General features: G+C 35.0%; 1 protein-coding gene across 2 annotated transcripts; it reads left to right on the forward strand.

The window, feature by feature from the left end:
* Positions 1-320: 320 nt before the first annotated feature.
* On the forward strand, positions 321-19,727 carry LOC117406169 (coiled-coil domain-containing protein 138-like). 2 transcript variants are annotated; one of them, XM_034010067.3, is made up of 15 exons: positions 321-597; positions 1,868-1,919; positions 2,274-2,406; positions 2,724-2,848; positions 3,387-3,580; positions 4,071-4,229; positions 7,620-7,739; positions 8,989-9,066; positions 10,205-10,318; positions 10,543-10,704; positions 11,332-11,448; positions 11,829-12,021; positions 14,247-14,423; positions 18,373-18,511; positions 19,013-19,727. In XM_034010067.3, exons 1-15 carry the CDS (start codon positions 517-519, stop codon positions 19,182-19,184), a joined length of 2,016 nt encoding a protein of 671 aa, XP_033865958.3. In that variant the 5' UTR covers positions 321-516; the 3' UTR covers positions 19,185-19,727. The 2 variants fall into 2 exon arrangements, with proteins under 2 accessions (XP_033865958.3, XP_058886003.1); XM_059030020.1 differs by lacking the exon at positions 321-597 and adding an exon at positions 1,367-1,490.
* Positions 19,728-22,648: the final 2,921 nt, after the last annotated feature.

The following is a 22,648-nucleotide window of genomic DNA, read 5'->3' on the forward strand; positions in this document are numbered from 1 at the left end:
AGATACATGTAAATACTCCTGATAACATGCGAAAAAATAACCTTTTCAAGTTACATCACTATAAGCGAGTCTTTGGGAAGCACAAGTGTGATACACTCAGTAACCTGTGCTAAAAGAATGTCTGCATCACAACTAAAATGGTACTGTACTGAAGATATACGTACAAATGTAAGTGTGGCATTCACAGACAGTCAACTTTCATTTACTCACATACAAAATTATGATTACTCGTGCTAAAAAAAACCTGGTGGCAGTAATGAATCCAAAATTGATTGGCACTAGTAAGCAAGCAGGACTAATTACACACGTGTGCATGTGTATCTGACGTAACGCGTATACTGTTCCTGCTTCCGGCAAAAACAGCTCGAAATTCAAAAGGTTTCCGGGGAAACAGAGTGAAGCTTGATCCGTCATTTTTACAGTTAGACCAGGAGGCAGAGGTTGGATATACTGCTTTGTTTGTACTGTGTTATTTATGTTCTTGAAAGAGGTGAACGTTGGTTTCTGAAAATAAAGATGAGCGACAGAGACTACACCGCTCCTTTAGACGCCACGGTGGAAAGGTTAAAACACAAGTATTTGCACAGAAGAAAAACGGTAAAGTAATAACTTAATCTTTGTCTTAATTTGACTTGCTATATGAGATGGGCAGTTATCTTCTATCCTAGAAAGAGTGACTGGTTTCACAGACACATTACATTCGGGGTCTGTGAAACCAGTACGTGTTGTATTTACTAAATTTAAGCTTCACATTAATTGTAATACCTAATCAGGTGATTTTATATTTGAGCTACTACTGTTCTTAAAAAAATAAACATAATCTTTGCATCTTGGAAGTGTGATTCCCAAAGTACTGTATCTCGATTTACTCAAAAGCCAACAAACGTTATACTGCATCACGCTGTTTCAGACTTGGTTTATTGACATGTAAAACTTAATACTATCAGAGAACATGTCCAACCTGTGGAATATAATTAGGGCTTGAACTTTTCGGTTTGCATTTTCCAAATCTCTGCCTCCCTTTAAATGTTAACTAGTCGTTGTTGATTTTGAGTGATGGGCTTGCTATCAGTGTACACTCCGTACTGGGTATTTTATGTTGAGAAGAAAATATTTCAGGAAAGCTGTTCAGCGAGTCAAAATAACAAAAAGCACAACGGTAAACTAGGCGACTGCAAGAATGAAATGCAATTAGGATCAGCGATGAGCAATTCGCGTAATTTGTCACGTCTATTTCTTGAAATAAAAAGTAAAGCTTCCCAATAACATTGGTTTGGACAGTATCGGTTTCAATATAAAGCTTAATCATCCACGCATGTTTAGTATACGCAAATATGGGCTATTGTATGGATCTTCACTATTTATAGGCTTTTCAGTCAAAGGAAAGGTGAACATTTTCACAACTGGTCAGCTTCACATTCACAATAAAGTTGGTTGTGAATATCAATCTTCAAACCAACTTTACCACTGTGCTCAGTCAAGATATGAAGGTAAAAACAAGTGATATTTTTTGTAATTAACAGCGTTTTCTGAGTTTAATCGGCTGAAAATAAGTTTAAAGGGACATGTGATCAAAAATAAAAACGGAAAACTTCAGGTCCTAAATATAGTTAACGTATGATGTATTGATTTTTTTTTTTTTTTTTTTTAAATATTATTTATTATTATTTAGAATTTAGTTGTCTCCAATTAGCTGTAATGATGTGAAATATAGTATCCTGCATCCATTATTGGTGTAGTTTCACAACACTGATGAAGGTATATAGTTTTGCAGAAGAGTTTCAGAAACAGAGTTAGTTCTTTTGTTTTTCTATGCATCTTGTTACCAGTGTAAAGCAATCATTAACCATGAGTTGTGAATTCTTAGGGCTCCACAGTAAATATGTCCCAGGGAAGTGGGAACAATTCATCCATAGCAGGTAAGGTTATTTAAAGTTGTTACTATTATGTTTGTATTTTTTCATTGAAACGCACACTGCAAATGTTTTCTGATAAGCTGGTTGGGCAGACTTGGTTTTCATAATATGTCATTTAGAAATGTATAAAATTATTTGTGTGGTAAAAACAAACCAGTTGCATCTTTTCTGCTCAAAGAGACCAAATTCTGGGGAGGTGATTCCTGTGTTGTACTACATTACAGGTTGAAGTCCTGCACATGCCAAAGGAATTGCCTATAATGCCTACAATATATTTGTTGTATTTCATTATATGATATTGTATTATTTTTGCAATATGCCATTCTATAGCGATTCTGTTTTCTGCTTTGTATATAGAATCATCACCAGAAAAAAGGACACTAACATCTGCAATGAAGTCTCCCACTTCGGGGCTTAGCTACAGTGAGCGGAAGCACTATAATAAAGCTATACGGGAGCTCTTCAACATAGTCAAGCTCAACTCTGATCGGTAAGGATCTTTGTGCTACAGTAACAGCCACCAGGACTCTCACAAGCCACTCTCATCCAGACATGTGGTGCCAAGTAAAGTTATCTGTAAAATCTAATTTCAACATTAGAAAACGTGTAAGAAAAAAAAGCAACCCAGGACAATTTGCATTTGCCTTTACGGTTGTTTTAAAAGAGGAGGGCCAGCACTGTTTTGTTTTAAACTTTTGCTTCGTTGAATAATTTTATTCAGAGATTTTACATATTTAAACATGTAATGTCATTGTCTTGGGAAAGATTAATAAGAATAATATATATATGTACTGTATTTCTTTATAGTCTTGACAAGACCAACAATAGTATTCACAATTCACCTCCAGCAGTAAGTGATGATGAATTTAGCGAAGAGGAGACTGACAATGGTGAAGTTCCAGATACCAACACCCAGATATATACTGAAACAGGTTTGCTGTCATTTTAATCATTAACCCATTTAATTACCAGGCATTTTGGTCAAGTGTTGTTGTTGTTGGTTTTTTTTGTAAGGTTGTACTCCCATCCCCAACACTCCAAACCAAAAGTAGTTTCTATAACACCTATACCATTGTTTTGAAGTGTAAACTTTTGTTGGTTCTTGCTTGTCCAATTTTACATGTTCCCTGTTGCATTTGTGATGATGTAGCTATGCATGCCACAGACTTATGCTCGTAACTTGAAGTGCTGTGTGAGCAGGCCTGTTTGGCCAAAATATTTAAATTGTGGGAAGCAGGTTTCAGGTGTGGAGAAAGGTAGCTAAACTGTTGAATAATGTAAACCTTTTGTGTACATCTGAAATTTTTATATATATATATATATATATATATATATATATATATATATATATAATATATATAATTGTATTTATTTATTATACAGGTCAGAATATATTGGCACACATTTATATATGTTTGTGTGTTCTTAATCCCAGGCTTTTTGCAGTTAGTGTTTTTTTATGTCTTTCAGATGTGACTTTGCCTTCCAACCTGATTAGAACTTCAGGATCCTTTTTAACAGACCCGTGCACTGAGGTGGTTAGTGTTTCATCCAGACGAGGTGGAAGCAGGTCCCAGCCTAGAGTGTCAGAGGAGCAGGGCTTTCTTCCGGCTGAGATCAGTCAGATCTATGAGGAGATGGCTGTTATACACGAGAAGTTACAGGTACAATTTGCTGAGCAAATATTTCTGTTCCTTTCCAGTACAGTAAAAGAATGACCCTCGTTGATGCTTTATATCATAGATCTCATATAATTCCAAAGTATTGTGGTGATAACTAAAGGCAGTATTACTTTCTTAGAAAAAGATACAGGTGTCGGTGGGTGATCTAGAAAGCTACTTTCACTTCTTAATACCTACCACCGAGACATCGATAATTTGTAAGGGGCTCACTGACACTTACCTTTCTGATCTCCAGTTGTAGTAAACATGAGAGATCCATCACAATATTTATAATTAAATTAAATCTTTGAAGGATTAACAAGCATACTGTAAGATGTATCTGTACAGCAACATTTCTTGTTTAAACAAAAAACAGCTTAGTAAATCAGATCCTTTAACACATTTATGAAATTGGTAAAGTAGGAGATTAAGGATTAAAACCTTTGTGTTAATTGTCTTTTAAATGTTGATTGCGTGACCCCTGCTGTCATAGGTTGAAAGTGCTGCACAGCAACAGTTTGCACTGCAGCTCCATGAACGTGAACAGAAGTTATTGCAGAGGGAAGCCCTGCTCCTCAAGCAACATAATGCCTTGAGTAAAATCAGAGGAGTAGAGGAAGAAGTCTGCACCAAAGTCCAGATGATAAAAGAAGTGAGTCATTCACGTTCTATGCCCGAGCTTTAGCTTTAGAGCCAGTTATATTTAGGGGGATTGGGATTGGCGTTGTGCGTTAAAACAAAGAGCAGCACAGCATACTGCAAAAAAAAAAAAAAGAAATTTTGACAACAACTTTGACTTTTCAAAAAACTAGTTGCTTCAGTCTGATGCTCAAGTGTTTGGTGGATAGTTGTTTCTGTGTTGCAGTTGCTGAAATATTCGTCGTGGCGCGAGTAGGAAAGTTTTTTTTGATGAATAAAGCGACCGTCAGTAGCCTACATAATTTTATAAAATGAATAACTCCTACACCTCCATGATCGGATGAAAAGTACCAATGCTGTGAAGAAAGCGAATATGGCTGAAAAACAAGGCTGATTTAATTTCCTCAATGTTGTATTCAGAGTTTTAAAAAATGTAATGATGTTGATGAAGTGGGTCATTTCAATTCGCATAGGCCACCGGTATGTTTTATTTTACTGATACGCTAGCATTATGTTTAGCATTGAATCACATTTAATAGTGCTTAACTTTTAACACGCTGAAGCACTATGTGTAGGGTAGATGTAGTAATGTTGTATATTCTGACAGATTATTTTATATACTGTAATGTGGTGTCCCTCAGATTTTATTTCTGACCCATTTAATACTATAGTCCGGGGTTTACCAAACACACATGCCCAAGCAACGGGTACATTTAAAACAGAATGTGAATGTGTTATTTACAATATTTATTATGGTTCCAAATATCTTTTGTTTTGACTTTCATAAAATAAAGTAAATCATATCTCCACTTGGAGTATTAACAAAACTTTTAATTGGCTTTTGTTTCGCCAGTATTACCACATCTTAACAGCCGAGGGCAACTAAACTTATAATTCAACACGTCTTACACAGGTTATGGTAACAAAAAGCATTCTTTTAGATCCAGTTTGTCGTCTTTCACTTTGGTCTAGCGACACAGCTTTCCCTCAGTTCACGCAGAAAGACCAAGACTGAAATGTGGAAGTTGTTTATATTCAATACAGCTGTCGTGCTTCACCAATCAGACTGTCCTTGATTGCATCCTGCATGTCTAAATATATTCATATTATTTAAAACTGCTGTGTTGCATATACTGATCGACTTGCCAACTAGTGGTCAGGCCACAGGTACTACATTTCTGTACATTATATAACTAGTGTATCGCTGCAACCCTACCACCATACAAACCGCAGAAATGCAAGTGGCAGACTACGAAAGCTTGATTGGTCAATGCAACTGAGCACATGACAATGTCAGGCGCCCGATAGGCTCAATACCCTTGACTGCCTGCTATACATTAGCGTCGTAGTCACAACCCATCCTAGATATCTACCTTAGCAGTGCTAGATGTGATCGGTCTGCTTTGAGTCGTTTCGTAATGGACCGTCACACACAAGATTGTTTGTCTTGTACAATGAAAATGGATCTTTAGCTTTAACAGAAACTGTACTAGATATCTGGAATCTTATAAAGAATTACAGTCTGATCTTGCCTGCCAAGTGCTTTGTTAATTCCGTGCAGTATTCTGCAGTTGATTCACAGTTATCAACTTAAATTAAATTGCCAGGATCATATAGGTTCATTTTCTGTTCGTTATTGAATCCTAGAACACCAACTTGATTGGTTTCATCCTGCCAGCAGGAGATCACTGCACTGGCTCCTAACCATTTATATATCAGGTAACAGCTACTTTAAAATGATTCCAGCTCAGTTATCCCTTGAATTTGGCCTCTTGTCATGACCTCATTCCTACATGGTCTTGAAGCAGTTTAACCACCATGGGGAAAGCAGAAGGATTTCTGCTTTCCCCAGGCATTCTTGAAGGTGGATTTGTTTAGCATCAATTCTATTCTGCCATGAAGTGATTTTTACATAAAATAATCAGATTTTTCTCTTGTTGGAAGCACGATTGTTTTCCCAAAAATATTGGTATATTGGGGCTATTCATCCAAAACTTAAAACACTTGCCCACAACTTCAAATACAATTATCTATCTATCTATCTATCTATCTCACTCACTCACTCACTCACACACACACACACACACACACACACACACAGCTGTAGTCAAAAGTTTACATACCCAAATGGAAATTTTATAATTTCTAGAAATTTCTCAAACAAATAATTATAGGAAAAATCTTTTGTATCAAAAGTTTTGCTTTTGCGGATGTGGAAAAAAAGTTACAAGAGGTAATGTCTACAATTATTTATTAAAGCTCAAATTATGTTTCATCACTCCATAAACCCTTTGACTAGAAGTCATATCCGTCGTTTAACTGCTGTTTTGCAAACTTTAAGCGATTTGGCCTTGTGACGTTGCCTTAAGAGTGGCTTTTTCCTTGGCCTGTGACCATTAAGACCTTCACCATGCAATACTCGACCTATGGTTGAAATTTATTTGGCTAATGCTTTTTTTCCAAAGCAAGTTACAATTCGTTATTTTAAATACAAATTTTGGTACCCATTTATACAGTTGGGTTTTTATTGGAGCAATACATTGCTCAAGAGTATAGCAGCAGTGTCCAGGTATTGAACCCAGGACTTTTCTGTCAACAGTCCAGAGCCCTAACAACTACTCCACATTGTGTACATCTATTTAGGCATCTAGTTCTTGTAACTGTTTTTTTCCTCATCCACAAAAGCAAAACTTTTGCTCAAAGATTTTTCCTAAAATTCTTTTGCTTTTGAGAATTTTCTAGAAATTATAAATTTCCATTGGAGTATGTAAACTTTTGACTTTTTATATATATATATATATATATATATATATATATATATATATATATATATATATATATATATATATATATATATATATATATATATATATTTTTTTTTTATTATTATTTTTTTATTTACTTCTTACTTAGCAGACGCCCTTACCCAGTAAACAAAAAATACATTTCAAGAATCACAGTATTGATACAATTAAGAGCAAGATAAAATACAATGACTTCATAACCTTTAAGGGTCCACCTGAAGGGTGAGGTTACATATACATACCGGATAGTTTGTTCTCCCTTTTTTTTTTATTTGTACTGTAATGCCGAGCATGGGAAGTATTTTATTCATTAAGTAGCCTGTGTTGCTATCTGTGTGTGGTTGGGGATTATATTTTGAATTTCTGGTAAATTAGTCCAGTGGGACTTGTAAGTGAAAAGTCTAATCTTTAAATTAATTTATCAAGATTGAAAAAAGGTACTCCTAATACCATTGATTTCACTGATGAAAAAAAGCCTTGTCTAAAAGTACCTGTAGTAGAATCTCAAAGTTAGAGCCTAAATCAAGCTTACGATACACTTGGACAAAGTAACAGTATAATGATGTCTTTGTATTTAATGCTGCAATTTGTATTTGCAGCAACATGACCAAGAAGTAAAACAACTGAGTGAGACTCTGAAAGACAAAGTGAAAGAAAACAAGAGGCTTAAATCCTCCTTTGACACCATAAAGGAAGTGAACGATTCTATGAAGAAGCAGGCAAGATTTTTTGTTTATACAGTCAAGTTTTAGAAAGGCCATTCTTAATGTAACATTTGTTTTCCATTTACAAAAAGTACAAAAGTGTTCAATTACTGTTGTAACCAGCGTTGGACACGAAACTCTTTAGAAACGTGTATTGCATACAATATTTCAGTCATTAGCAATACATAATATATGAGAATGCTAATATTATTATAAACCAGTAGATGGAGCCATTTCATTGTTTTAAGTATCACGTATTCAACCCATACCTTCCATACAGTTAGTAGTGGGATTCAGAAAAATGTAGCGTTACACATCCTCGGGTGTTGCTACAACTGTTTAAGAACGTACTTGAACGTTTTCTTTTCATTATTAACATCCTGACAACTTTTTACACTTAACTTTTTTAAGTATGTTTCAAAGCTCTTTTCAAAATGGCCACTCTAGTGCACTGACAGTGTAAGGTTATTGTTAAACAGGTATCATGGCAAAAACGATCAGTGATGTGGCACGTAACAGAAAAGCCAGAGTGCTTTTTTTTTTAATCGCTCTTCCTGCAGTTATTTAGAGGACAGATCTCAATAATGATTTGCATTTGAGGAGATTTTTGGAAACGGATCCTAACCGGGTGGGAGGGGGCATGTTATATTCATATAAACAAGCACTAGTCCTACAGTTCTACGGCAGCATCATAACCATTAGAAAGACCACAAAATCACAGAGCAAAAAATACGTCAAACTAAACTCATCACGTCAAAATGTGATAAGTTAGTAGTCCAAAACAAGGACAACAAAACGCAAATGTATAGTCTGGTTAAGTGCGCGTGTTTTTTTTCTTAAGTATAAACTTATCAATATAGTTATCAAATGTATTTATGACAGAAAAAAAGTCTTTGATCATTTTAATGGTTTTATATTTTTAATAAGCGTTTTTATTAAAACATATTGGTACTCTCTGGAACTGGATCCTTGATATTTGGATCCAGTTTGTCGGTTCCAAAGCAGGAACCGGGTACCCAGTTTCAAAGGAACCGGTTCGCACATCACTGGATCTCAAAACCCAGTGCACTAGAGCAGCCATTTTGAAACGAGCTTTGAAACAGACTTTAAAGTTAAGTGTAAAAAGTTGTCAGGGTCTTACGTTATTTAAACAGTTGTAGTATTTTTCGCAACCCTGCTACTTACTCTTTAATGTTGGCTCACCCTTTCATGCATAATTGTTCATTTTAATATACACAACTAACAAGTAATTATTTGTTTGCAGTTAAATGCTGTAAGTGAACAGAATAAAATGCTGGAAACCCAGGCAAAAAAAGTTCAAGCTCGTCTAGATAACCTACAGGTAAGAAAATGCAGTCGTTCCACATTAGTCACATATTTCATATAATGTTAAATGGATCTATGATGGAAAGAAAAAAAATCCATATCAAAATGCATTGTGTATTTTTTAGCACTAGGATAATAAATCTGCTTCTTGTGTAATTAAGATGGTACAAACTGGGAAGCCGCCTCAGCCACATATTCCAGTTGTATACATTTCTAGTTGTACATTTTATTATTATTTTTTTATATATATACATCAAAGTGCATGCTTGTTAGTAATTATTTTAGATGTCCTCAATATGAGCTCTGACCAAAGCAGCTATATGCTTTGAATCCAGCTGTGAATTTCTTTATCACAGAGATAAAATTGATAAAATAGGCTCCCTAGAGTGTAGTGAATCGATGGATCTAGCTCAGATCTGAAATTTACACCAGGCCCAGTCTGCACTGTCAAGAGAACATCCAGCACTTCTATTTTTCTGTTAATAGCTTGATTTATCAAATTTCTTACACTATCAATCTTAATACATTACATTGCTGTTAAACATACTATACTGGGTATTCTCATTATTTCCAGTATCTCAGTTTTTTGCACATCTTCTACCTTTTCCTATTTTAAGAAGGTTCACTGTAGGAACACTGGACCCAATTTGAACTATTTCAACCCTATGTAATTTTTCAGAAACTGTCCTTGGATAAATAGTTTGTGTCTTATTCTATAAAAAAAAAAAAAAAAAATGGACAGAGATGTACAGTATTAGATTAGAGTAATCTTTTTTTTTTTTTACAACTAAAAAGTTGTCTGCAGTTTTGATTGGAGTTTTCTTTCCTAGATTTGTGTACAGTGTTGAAACGGTTTCACAGGATGATTCCTGTTTTGTATTATTAATTTGGTATTTCTTCAGTCTAGCCGCTTACCTGTAATCCCTAATGTGACTCAACACTTTTGCTGAATATGCTTACTTCAGTTTTCATGCATGAAGATGTTACATGTGTTGTGGTAATTTAAATACCAAGGACTGAGGCTAAAGCACACATCCATTGTAAAACAATTAAAAATGGCAACCCCCCAAATCAGATACAGCTAAATAGGACCATAGTAAGCATTAGGTTTTGTATTGCCATTTGAATTGAGTCTGTATTTGCCTCATTTACAGAGAAAGTATGAGTTCTCAATGGTACAGAAGAGCCGTGTAAACATTCAACCAGCCGTGCAGGAGGTAAAACCTCAGAAACAGGAAAAGCTCCAAGACTTTCCTAAATCCTCCAAGGTGAATCCTTGTTTTTAATTTTATTTTTGGGGGTGGAGGGTTGGTTTTTGCTTTCTTGCACAAATGTGGGGTTTTATGATTTCTTTATTTTGTATCTAAATTGAAATTTCTGAATGCTCAAGCCTCCCCAGAATTTGTTCCACTTCAGCTTGAATTACCCTACAATAGGGCTTATAAAAGTGGTTGTAAGCAACACTAACAAAGAAGCTTTGTTTAAACTGCAGGTTCCCACTAACATCAGTGTTTATGAACTGCTGGCTGTCCTCATGGACTGGATATCGGATAGTCACCTGTGTAATCTTGTGCCTGAAGGTGAAAATGACAGCAAGAGGGTGCCTGGCCAGCACACTTTACCAAACAACTGTATTCAAGAGAAATGCACAAAGGTTTGACGCATGTGTATTGAATTTCCTTTTGTGCTATATTGTTGCCAGATTGTTATTTCACTGAAAGACATGCATGTTTTAACTTGTCTAAGTCAATAATGGTCTTTGTTTTCACAGATAACAGAACAATGGAGAGTAGTGATTTTTATTTATTTTTTAAAAAAAAAATTAATGTACAGGGATGCAGAATAATCACAGCCAGGTGTTTATCGCTGTCATTCATCAGTGAATCTGCATGCTGTCATTGCTTTAGAGAATCTGCAGCTAAATTAATTACATTAAAAATAAAATACATTAGAAACCACTAATGTGTGTGGTTTGTTAAAAATATTGTACAAACTTGTGACTCATACGATCTGGATATTACTGGTTTGAATCCTGGTCATGATGAATTAAAAGTCTTGACTGGGTGCCCACAGCAAGTGCTATATTGGCTTATGCATTGGTGTTCACGAATTTGCATAGCAGTTTGAACCATTCTAGTCTTAATTATAAGTTATCTGTACAAAAGGTGAGTAGTGTGTCTGATTTAAGCTCCCACTAAAATCTAAAATGCCTCAAACCTTGAATTATTTGTTGTCCGATTTATAAAAGCATTCATTACATTTTTATTTATATGTATTTTAGCTGTTGCCGTTGCTGACAGAGCAGCTTCATCTGATGCCAGCTGTAAACTCCAAGCTTCACGTACTGCTGGTAAAATTCATCTATTGGACTTTAAGGCAGTTAGAAATTGGAACACAGGTAATTCTCTCAAATGCACTTCATGTCAGTAGATCAGATGTAGAAATGAAATGTATTTTATACTTATATTGACTGAGGCAAAGGGAATTTTAATTTTTCAGGTACCATTGCAGAGTTGTGATGTAATGCGCACGTGTACCGTATGTGCTTCATTTTCTTCATTGCTTTGCAAGATGTGCACCATTTCTTATACAGAATGACAACAAAACATATTTTTGCAGGAGATATGGAAACAGTATCAAGGAAGAAACCTCCTCATTAAAAATATTAGGATAAATACATCCCCTAGTTAAAATAAATTTTTGGGAACGGGGTTTCCAACCCGGTTATACCTAAGCAGACATGCATCATTCTTTCTTTCTTTCTTTTTTTTTATTTAGCAAACTTCTCTGACTTCAACTATGAGAAGACTGGGTAAAGAAATCTACAGAGGAGCTATAATTCAAGGAGAACTAGAAAGTTCTGAAGAACAAGCTAACCTTGCAAAACAAAAGTCTGCAATCTTCTTCAAGAGTCCTAACCTACGTATAAGATTTTTGTCAACGCTAATAGTTCTTAAAACAATTTCACAAGGTAAGGCCACTTGAATAATTGTATAAAGCAAAGGAAAACAGGTGAACCTTTTCACTAAGATACAATGCAATCCATATCGTGATATGCATATCCTGATATAATATAGTATGTATCACAATTCATGTAATAGTCCTAATGGGCTTCACTGTGTGAAGTGTAACAGGATAAAACGCTTGTTATCAATTGACTGTTTTGTTACATGAAACTTGAATGAGATTGAAAAAGCATATAAAGAGTTCATGCTAACTTTGATTCAAGTTTATTCAACAATCATTTGTAAAATGTTTTTGGTCATCGATCACAATCTTTAAACGGTGCATGTAAGTCTCTGGTGGATTAATGTTTGTAAAAATAAGTGAACTATCAGGAAGGGTTTTATTCAAACTGTGGGCGATTTTAGATCAAGTGAATAGACTCCTAGAATATCAATATTTTGATCAATTTCTCCCTACTTTTTCACTCAGACAAGAAAAGCTAAAAATATAGCAAATGAAAAATTGAAAAGCTTACTTTTAAGCATTGGAATGATTAGTACTGTATTGTACTCTATTGATGCTTATGGGCTTCACAGATGTGATCTGTCTGGTATTATCACTGAACAAGCTGCATAGGCATGACTTGCGTAGGTGGATGCTGGTTAATACTTCTCTGTGAACTGGAGAGAAAGCTGGATCATGTGACTTGATTTCATTTGATTCTGACATGGTTTGTGCACTCTGTTTTAATAAACCAGTTTAATGAAAAATGAATGGCATTTCTAGAATGATTCATTATGGTCACGCAAATTCCTTTTTCTAGATTTTATGCCAGCTGGACTAGTTCTGCAAACACTACACTTTGGAAAATTCTGATTAAAATCGGCATACTCATTGATGCCAAACTTAATCTTTTAATTTTATTTTATTTTGTATTTGTTTATTTACTCAGATAATTAGGCATCCCCATGAGGACAGCTTGCGTGACTTCAACTGATCTCATAAACCTTCAGATGCTAACTTGAGTTTTGGAAACTTTTTCAAATTAAGTTGCAAGGCTGAACGATAAGGGTCATTAATTTGTTGCAAAGCAGTCCTGTATATTTCTAAAACAGATAAGACAGCACTGATAATCAACTGGTTATGTATGGCAGCTGAAATGCAAGCCCTGAAAGATCAGTCTTACACTTCCTGAGTCAAACTGTTTGCAGTGCCACTACATTTATTTATTATTATTATTATTATTATTATTATTAGTAGTAGTAGTAGTAGTAGTATTTAAACACAATTAGAGAATATTTTTTGTTTGTTACATTTTTTCACCATACATACTGGCTAGTGACAGAGAACTTGTGTTTGTTTAGCTGGGTTGATGTTCAAGATGAAAAAACATACAAGTAAGGATTTTGTAAGGGATCTATTGCAAAATTAGATGGTAAGCAAAGCATATTTTAATTATTACTGTGTTTATGTTTCCTTGTTCAACACAGGTCTAAGGAAAAATTGAATGAATGACTCCTTTTTGGAAAGAAGAGAATAAAATAGTTGTAGCCAATAGCATTGCATATAACTTTGCTTATTCTTTTACTATTTAGTGGTGTTGTGGGGCATTCCTTCTACTTACATAACATGTGTTCTATTAGGGTCCAGAATGCTGTCACGAACGGTTTGAACAGTCCTTTTTATGAAATCTCCATAATCTATGATGTGCACATTTAGTTTAGAAACAAATCTCTGTCTAGTTGAATGAGAGCTTCAGTCAGACCTTTTAAAACTGATATTTCCAATCATGTTATTAACACAACGTCTGGACGCTTTATTATGTCTATCCCTTCAGTACTTAAGTGTTCCCCCCTTTTGTACAAATTAATATTACTGACAAAGCATAAGGTTCCAATCTTTTGTATTGATCTTCAATTTGTCTACCAGTGCAGTACTAAATTGAGCCATGGGTTGCAAACATCTTCTATTAGCTTTAAAATAATTTTTGATCCTTTCTCTATTGGTGGAGTGTACCATCATGATTTGTGTATTTTTTTGTTTTAAAGAATCCTAAGTTGTATTTCTGTCAGAAAACACATTTAAAATGTTGTCCACAAAGACTTTTTTCAATACATTTTTTTTTTTTTTTTTGTTATAACATGTATTTCAAAGCTGGGTAGTAAATAACATTAATGCCTGTGAAGAAGTCAGTCTTTTGCGGTCATTCGTGTGTTTCCTTCTCTAATCCTGCTCCTTATTGTCTTCCAGCGGACTACTTGGCTCAAGCTTTTTACAGTTTACACAAGGACTTAAAGAGCGATGAAGGAAAAGCTTTGTTCCTCGAGTACCAGGCTTTATCTGTAGTTCTGAACCACCTCAGGACATCCAGTAAAGGTCTTCTTTCTGCAGCTTTGGACATACTGCTGCAGATGAGCGTGGAGACGAGTAAGTAATAAAGAATATCATGTATATCAGATATATAAAATAGTTGAAGTTGGCTGTTTTAATAAAAAACTTTGTGTGAACCATTTCCAATTTGTTTTCATAGATAAATATACAGGGTGATATTATCTATATATCATCTCTCTTTCATTTATATTATGTTTTGCAATTCATATTCTGTTCACTCACAGAATCAGTGTTCAGCCATTTTCTCTTGTGAAGAGTGCAGGGTAGAAAGGCAGCTAAGGTATGTGCAGTTAGACAGTAAAAATGGCGAGCCAGTTCCAGGACCGCAATATATCCGAATCTGCAGTATAGCGAGGGCCGATATAACGAGGGGTGGGTGTAATATATACATAGATAGATATAGCGATATATAGATTGTGTGTGTGTATAGAGAGAGAGAGAGAGAAAGTACAGTGTGTGTATAAAATGCAACATGGAGATAAGGGGGTAATTTATAAAGGCTTTAAGAACCATATATATTTTTTCACTATGTTAGCATAACAATTTTCTGCAAACCCTTTATCATTTTACCTTTAGATTCACATTTAATTGGTGAAGTTCATGTGTTCTGCCACCACATGAACACATTTGTGAGAAAGAAACAGATAAATATGACATGCAACCATCTTCATGTTTTTAGGGATGATTAGTTTTGACCTTCTTATTATTTTGTTTTCAAAACAGCCTTTCACATATCCATCTCAAGGACCTCCCAGTTCCCTATTGCACTGAGAATGTGCCTGTTGTGATGCTGTATATTTCAAAATAAACTAGAAGCACTGTTACTTTTGAGTAAACAGGGCTTGATTTATTATGTGGTCATAGTGTTGACCTACTGTTTTATGTTTTGTAAAATTATCTTCTTAGTTTAAAATGGAAGGGAAACACCAGATGCACATATGTGGACCACACACAAATATGATTTTTTTATTAGTATTGATTGCTTCACTTTGAACGCCACTGAGAAACAGTGACCAGCATGGCTTTAATAAATAAATATATATTTTTTTATATATACAGCTCTGGAAAAAATTAAGAGACCACTGCAAAATTATCAGTTTCTCTGGTTTTACTATTTATAGGTACGTGTTTGGGTAAAATGAACATTTTTGTTTTATTCTATAAACTACTGACAACATTTCTCCCAAATTCCAAATAAAAATATTGTCATTTAGAGCATTTATTTGCAGAAAATGACAACTGGTCAAAATAACAAAAAAGATGCAGTGTCAGACCTCGAATAATGCAAAGAAAATAAGTTCATATTCATTTTTAAACAACACAATACTAATGTTTTAACTTAGGAAGAGTTCAGAAATCAATATTTGGTGGAATAACCCTGATTTTCAAGCACAGCTTTCATGCGTCTTGGCATGCTCTCCACCAGTCTTTCACATTGATGTTGGGTGACTTTATGCCATTCCTGGCGCAAAAATTCAAGCAGCTCGGCTTTGTTTGATGGCTTGTGACCATCCATCTTCTTCTTGATCACATTCCAGAGGTTTTCAATGGGGTTCAGGTCTGGAGATTGGGCTGGCCATGACAGGGTCTTGATCTGGTGGTCCTCCATCCACACCTTGATTGACCTGGCTGTGTGGCATGGAGCATTGTCCTGCTGGAAAAACCAATCCTCAGAGTTGGGGAACATTGTCAGAGCAGAAGGAAGCAAGTGTTCTTCCAGGACAACCTTGTGCTTGGCTTGATTCATGCGTCCTTCACAAAGACAAATCTGCCCGATTCCAGCCTTGCTGAAGCACCCCCAGATCATCACTGATCCTCCACCACATTTCACAATGGGTGCGAGACACTGTGGCTTGTAGGCCTCTCCAGGTCTCTGTCTAACCATTAGACGACCAGGTGTTGGGCAAAGCTGAAAATTGGACTCATCTGGGGGTGCTTCAGCAAGGCTGGAATCGGGCAGATTTGTCTTTGTGAAGGACGCATGAATCAAGCCAAGTACAAGGTTGTCCTGGAAGAACACTTGCTTCCTTCTGCTCTGACAATGTTCCCCAACTCTGAGGATTGGTTTTTCCAGCAGGACAATGCTCCATGCCACACAGCCAGGTCAATCAAGGTGTGGATGGAGGACCACCAGATCAAGAATAATTTACCTGAGCATTTTTTTTGGATCACTGTAGCATCAAATAAGTGGTTATTTGTATTCAATTTTCTAAAATGTCCTAAAAGTTTCAACAACCTTTTTACCATACAAGTTATAGAGAAAGACTGCAGTGCTTTAATTCAAAGGCCATGTGAAGGTGTGAGATTGTGTTAATTAGAAAAGCACTAGTTTCAAAGAAGTGTTGCTTATTGATGTATTTATATAACCTAATGAATAATGTTTCCTTGTGTAAAATTAAGAGTTAAAACCAAACATGCTTTGTTAAAACACTTCTCTGCAAGTGTGGGCAATTCTGTTCTCATTTCTGCAACAACTTAAATACACTAATTAATTAAGGATGCATGTAGGCAACAGTATGCGGAGAGACCTTCAAAGAACAGCCAGTGAACTAACATTGGTTGCCTTTTGAAAAAGAAATCGGGTTTGGACCTCATTTTGTTTATTTCCTGTTTTTTGAAATCATCATTTCTTTGTAGGTCTTTGAAAGATATTTACTGTAATGTTCAAATGCATATTCACTTACAGTTGGTTTGTAACATCCTTTACATCCACATGCAATATGTACCAGACACTTCAGTTTTCAATATACTGTAAACATGCCTTTATTAAGCACCTTATTATTATTTTATTTTATTGTAAAACTGCCACGTCTGCCATTTCTCCAACTGGTTATATTTCATAATCTGTTTCAGATGGATGCTCCTAATAGTTGAGGTCATGTGACTTTTTTGGTTTACTCTATGCCCAATACAGATCAGCCACTTTGAAACTGTGTCTTCCTGTTTGGTACATAGCTGTATTCTTTGATTCTCTCAACCACCTTTTTATTATTATTATTATTGTCCTGTAAACATGGCCACATATGTTTTAACCACACATACTCAAATATACTTCGTCCACATTTCAGCTGCTACTCATTTGTTTACGTTTACAAGAACACTCAATTTCTAGTTTTGTTTTTAATTTATTTATATGTGGTATAAAAATAGGATGATTGTGAGCTTTGTTCTGAAGATAATCAAGATTGTATTTGGTCTGTGGTTAGATTTTCTATGGAACAATTCAAGTGTGGTTTGTTTCATATGCAAGCATATTTTAAACCAAAATGACTTAATTTGAATAAGAAAATAACTGAACTGTATCCATTAAAATGAACAGGAATTGTCATATTAATCAAACAGAAATATTAGTGCATTGTTGCTGAATGTGCTATACCTGGCAAGCCTCCCTCTTTGGAAGTTTATTTATGTTCATATAAGCCCATAAACCTCTGCCAGATTTAAAGGACGCCACAGTGTAAACAGCTGCATGTCATCACTTGGAATGAACCGAGTGCAATCCTGCTACGTGAAATTAAACACACACAGTTAAGAAGGAGGCCAAAATAACTTCCAAATAGGGCTTACTTTACCATATGGGATATTTAAAAAGCAAATTAAGTTAATCTTGCCCATCTAAATTGTTTCTAAATTACGTTAATGTGAAAGGCAGTAAGAATCCCAAGTCTATAATATTTTATGTATTTTGACTCGGCTCATTTTAACTATCCTTCCTGTTTTTTTCTCTGTACTACTTCTCTTCAAACCCAACATCTGTTCCTCTTCATTGCACGAATGTCACATTGCTGCTTTTAAAGTGAAGGATTTTTTTTAAATGTTGATATTGATTTGTAAGGATGCATGTGTGACTACAAAGTTCAAGTCTACTGAATAAAGCATATTTTAAAGATTCAACGTGCTGCTGAACACTGTAAATATATATTTTTTCTTGCCTTTGAAATGGGTAAAAAATAACGTATTATTCCCAATGCTTTGGTATCATTAGGGTTGCTGAATCCATTTTTGGAAAGCTGCAGTAATGAGGCATTTTTCCGAACGTTCTCACTGCTGCTCCGAAACCCTAAATTGGAAGTCCTGCTGCTAGAAAAGATCAGCATTATCCTGCAGAAACTCACCAAAATAAAGTAGGTCTGCTTTTTTTTTGTTGAACAGTTTTTCAGCACAATTGTTTTGACCTTGCAAATGCACCCCAGTGTGTTTTTAAAGTAAACATATCTCATAACTGTGAAGATCGTGGGATATCCTTACATGTGATTTAAACTTTTAAACTCTTTATTTGAATACCAGGCAGTGCCTGTAAACCAATATTGTATTGAGAAATTCCATCATATAAAGGATTTGAGGCTTGCTTGCTATTAAAATAAATAAATAAAAATCCAGCTTTAATTGTAAAAAGCCAGCATAAATCAGTTCGTAATTTATGTGAAACAAAAGCTATTTTTGAGTTTTATGCTTGTTCTCAGAAGCAGTCATATTTCTTTAGCATGGCTAAACTGTAATTTTATTTTTCATTGGGCCAGATAGTGTAATCGGTTGTTGGCACTGACATCTCATTGTTTGTTTAGTGTTAAATAAAGTTAGAGTGAATTTTACTGAAGTAAGCCTTTATTTCCCTGTGCTTGCAGGAGGAACAAGAAGCTGTTTGAGCTCTTTTCGATGCACCTCATGATCCAGGAGATGCACAGGACTGTCGACCCTGACCACACCTTTTTGTCTATTAATTTAACCTCAATTCTCTTCAATTTGGGGATGATCAAGCAGAACCCTCAGTCTTCCAGCCTAGGAGCAAGCCTTTAGTCACCATGTTTTGTACATTTTAAATCAAGACCTTTTTCTGCAAAAAAAACTATATAATTCCCCTAATGTGTGTTTGTCATGAAGTCAGCGACTTATATTTACAATGATTTTGATCTAGTTACTTTAATTTTTATTTTGGGGAGATTTTTGTGTTTACTTTTTAATCTAGTATTTGAAGTAAACCAATTCTGTTTAACCAACAAAAATGCTAAGTGGTAAACTGCAGTATTAAGTTTATCAACTGGTCTGTTCTGGGTTTAACATTGCTAATCACTTACCACATGGTGAAATGCAAACTAAATAATACACGTCCATAGTGTTAATCTCTATGATAATCAACTGTTCCAGCAAAGGATTGTCCTTTCCACTTCAATACATATTGCTAGAAGCTGTTTTGTATAATTTATGGAATCATTTCTTTAAAAAAATAAAATAAAAAAAATAAAATATATTTCTATTTGTTATGTTACAGCTGATTTTATCCATTTGTTTCTGTTTAAATGTTTTTAATCATGAAACTTATTAAATTTAATAACATCCCAACACCTTTTAAAATTGTTATCTTCTGTAAGATCATCTCGGGCGTATTGTGATAATGGTTGTTTAATGGCTCTTTTCTGATAAATTGCCAGCTGCTGCAATCTGTTCTTGGATTTAAAAAAAAAGGTAAATGTCAGAGTAAAAAGGATACTTCAAAAACAATCTCTTATTAAGATGACAAAGAGTTTCTTTTAAATCGGGAAACGCTCATCTTCGTCCATTCCAAAAACTAAAGTATTTTAATTTCTCTTGGTTGGTTCAATGTATAGCCTCTAGTCTCTATCCTTGTGTTTTTAAAGTTTAAAGGCTCTACAGCTAACAAGAAAATTTCCAATAAATATTACAGTACCTAATGTGTATTATCATCCTTTAGTAGGTCTTTTCTACGTGATGCAAACATTTGTGGTAAACGTTTAATTTAAAACAGAAATCACTAAACACAAAGAATATTAGAAAGAAACTATGTTTGCCACACAGTTAATGAACACAAATTCTAAAACTGTTTGAAAACCTGTGGGGTCAGTTGGAGCTTAATTCAAATAGTAGAGTTACAGTGTATAGTGTAGTTTCTTGACTGCAGTATCCCTAGGGAGGGATTATGACCACAGCTACTTCTCTGATAACTAATGTACCTGGAACCTACAAAAAAAAATACACCATTTCCACCAAGGCAAAAGAGTTTCAAAGTGTTGTATCTGTCAGAACCTGTTTTCAATACTGTGTATTCATTAGGAGCCTTGGGGATATGAGGAGATCCACAGATAACTAATATTCTAGTACAGTAGGTTGTATTTTTTTTACTTTTAAAGCTACATGTTGAATTCAAGGAAATGCTTTGCTTGATGTCTCTAGCATTTTTACTTTTAGAAGGTCATCCAGATATTTAGACAAAGCCCTTTATTGGGTTGCTACAGTAAATACATCACCTATTTCATCGTCTCCCTTCCTGTTCATTCCAGCATCAAAACAATGTAAATGTAGGTTTACAGACAGAGACAGGAGCAGCAGCATTCCTGTTAGACCACTTCCTCACATTAAAACAAGCCAATTGCAGTAAAGTGAATTATTAAAGCTGTGCTTGCTCAAACTTATTTTCATTAAGTTCAAATGTTAAATGGAATGGATTTTCAAGTAAAATGTCAGTGCCTGATTTATTCATTTTTTTATTACCTTAAGAAACTTAGTTTTTTATAAATAAACTGCGTTTGCTGTATTGCAAAGTGCAGTGCTGTGACATTTAATAAAGGTGTGGGTTTAATATTTTACTTTATATAAAATCCTGCCAGCTGAATTGCTGCAAAACGGGGAATTTGAATTTCCTTTAAATTATTCACAAACACACATTGCAGGTTAAGGTCAAGTTGTTTGGTTGTAGCTGGGTCCCAATTGTGTGCTAGTTTTTCTCTGGTAGGCCAGATTTACTACAAGGTTACACAAGATTCTGAGAGCTCTGTCGAGGTCACGTGGGCGCTGTACACATCTAAGTCACCAGGAAACTAAATTCTTAAAAAGAGGAACTATACATTAAGTCACACCTACACTCCCCTTCCAGTAGCTACAAAGAATTGAAAGAGACTCTAGAGCAGGGGTGTCAAACGCAGTTCCTGGAGGGCCACAGTGTCTTCTGGCTTTTATTCCACCTGAGCTCTCAATTACTTAATTGGTCTAATTATTCTCTCCAGGCCTCAAAATGTTTCATAGGTAGTGTACCTTGAATCAAGTGCATTTTTTAAACCATCAACTGTAAAAGACCTTGAAAAATATTAAACGTCCAACTGAACAAATAATTAGATGATTTATTTTAATTGATAGCTTAAGTTAGAATGAAAACCAGAAGACACTGCGGCCCTCAAGGACTGGAGTCTGACACCCCTGCTCTAGAGAGTTGGTTTGGCCATGACCTGCTTGTGTCAGTCTGCAAGAGTTTTTGGCCTGTTCCAGCAGCTTTTAATTTCCACTTCAATGCTGATGAGGCCCATAAAAAAAAAACAATATTGTACAATGTGATACTCTTTTAGCATTTCTGTTCATCATGTAACTGCGATTTTAGCAATTCTTAATCTTAATTTTCATCTGACCTTCAAAATATACTTGTGTACAGTTGCTATGCATTACATTTATACAGCTTATTGTATTTCAATATATTCTGTAGCACTTTATGGGATGTGATTAACTGTTTCTGCATTATTTACTTTTCTATTATTAAGCAGTATTCAATAAAGGTACAAGTAAAATTCAAGACCATGCTGTGAAGAAGGAGGCCCCCCAGACACAGTCCATTAAAGCACAGACAGATCTGAACTTAACATGTCCCATTCTAAAAAAAAATTAAAAAGATCCTCCCCCACTTCCCAGAAAAATAAATGTAATAATACAATTCTTTATTAATGAATATGTACAATAATAAGTTATATATATATATACACATACATATTTTTTTTTGGTACATCTCAATGTGCAACTAAGGTAGATGAGGTAAGCAGAATGGCCATGCTGGACAGCATTTTTCAACTTATATGTTGAAGGAAAACACAAATGTTTATCTTATGGATTACATGTAAATTGATCACACATGCAGCTGGTTTGTTTAATCAGTTACTTAAATAGGAGTCCAGCTCCTGACTTTGAAAGCTCAGTATCTGACAATGATTAAAATCAGCTCAGACAAACTGCATTTGTAAGATTCATGGCAGCTGGGTGCTGTGATCCTGATCTGATTTAAATCCTAGCACCTTGATACACATCTTGAGCCACAACATCTGCCTCACCGCTGGTTTTGAGCGAACTAAGACTATGCTTATTAAGGAAGACCTTATAGAGTATTTATATCGTACATGCACAGAATCATATTCCTAGCCTCTTTTTTAGGAATACTTGTCAGTCTGGTCCATGCACAATATTTCCTGCTTTATGTTAAATATATC

This window comes from Acipenser ruthenus, chromosome 9, assembly GCF_902713425.1.
Source record: "Acipenser ruthenus chromosome 9, fAciRut3.2 maternal haplotype, whole genome shotgun sequence".
Classification (NCBI taxonomy): Eukaryota; Metazoa; Chordata; class Actinopteri; order Acipenseriformes; family Acipenseridae; genus Acipenser; species Acipenser ruthenus.

What these genes read in the sequence shown, in the direction of transcription:
- LOC117406169 (XM_034010067.3), top strand. Translation starts at nt 517, where the DNA reads ATGAGCGACAGAGACTACACCGCTCCTTTAGACGCCACGGTGGAAAGG. An exon ending in GAACAATTCATCCATAGCAG is followed by an intron (nt 1,920 to 2,273) that starts GTAAGGTTATTT and finishes CTTTGTATATAG; the next exon opens with AATCATCACCAGAAAAAAGG. An exon ending in TTCAAGAGAAATGCACAAAG is followed by an intron (nt 10,705 to 11,331) that starts GTTTGACGCATG and finishes TATGTATTTTAG; the next exon opens with CTGTTGCCGTTGCTGACAGA.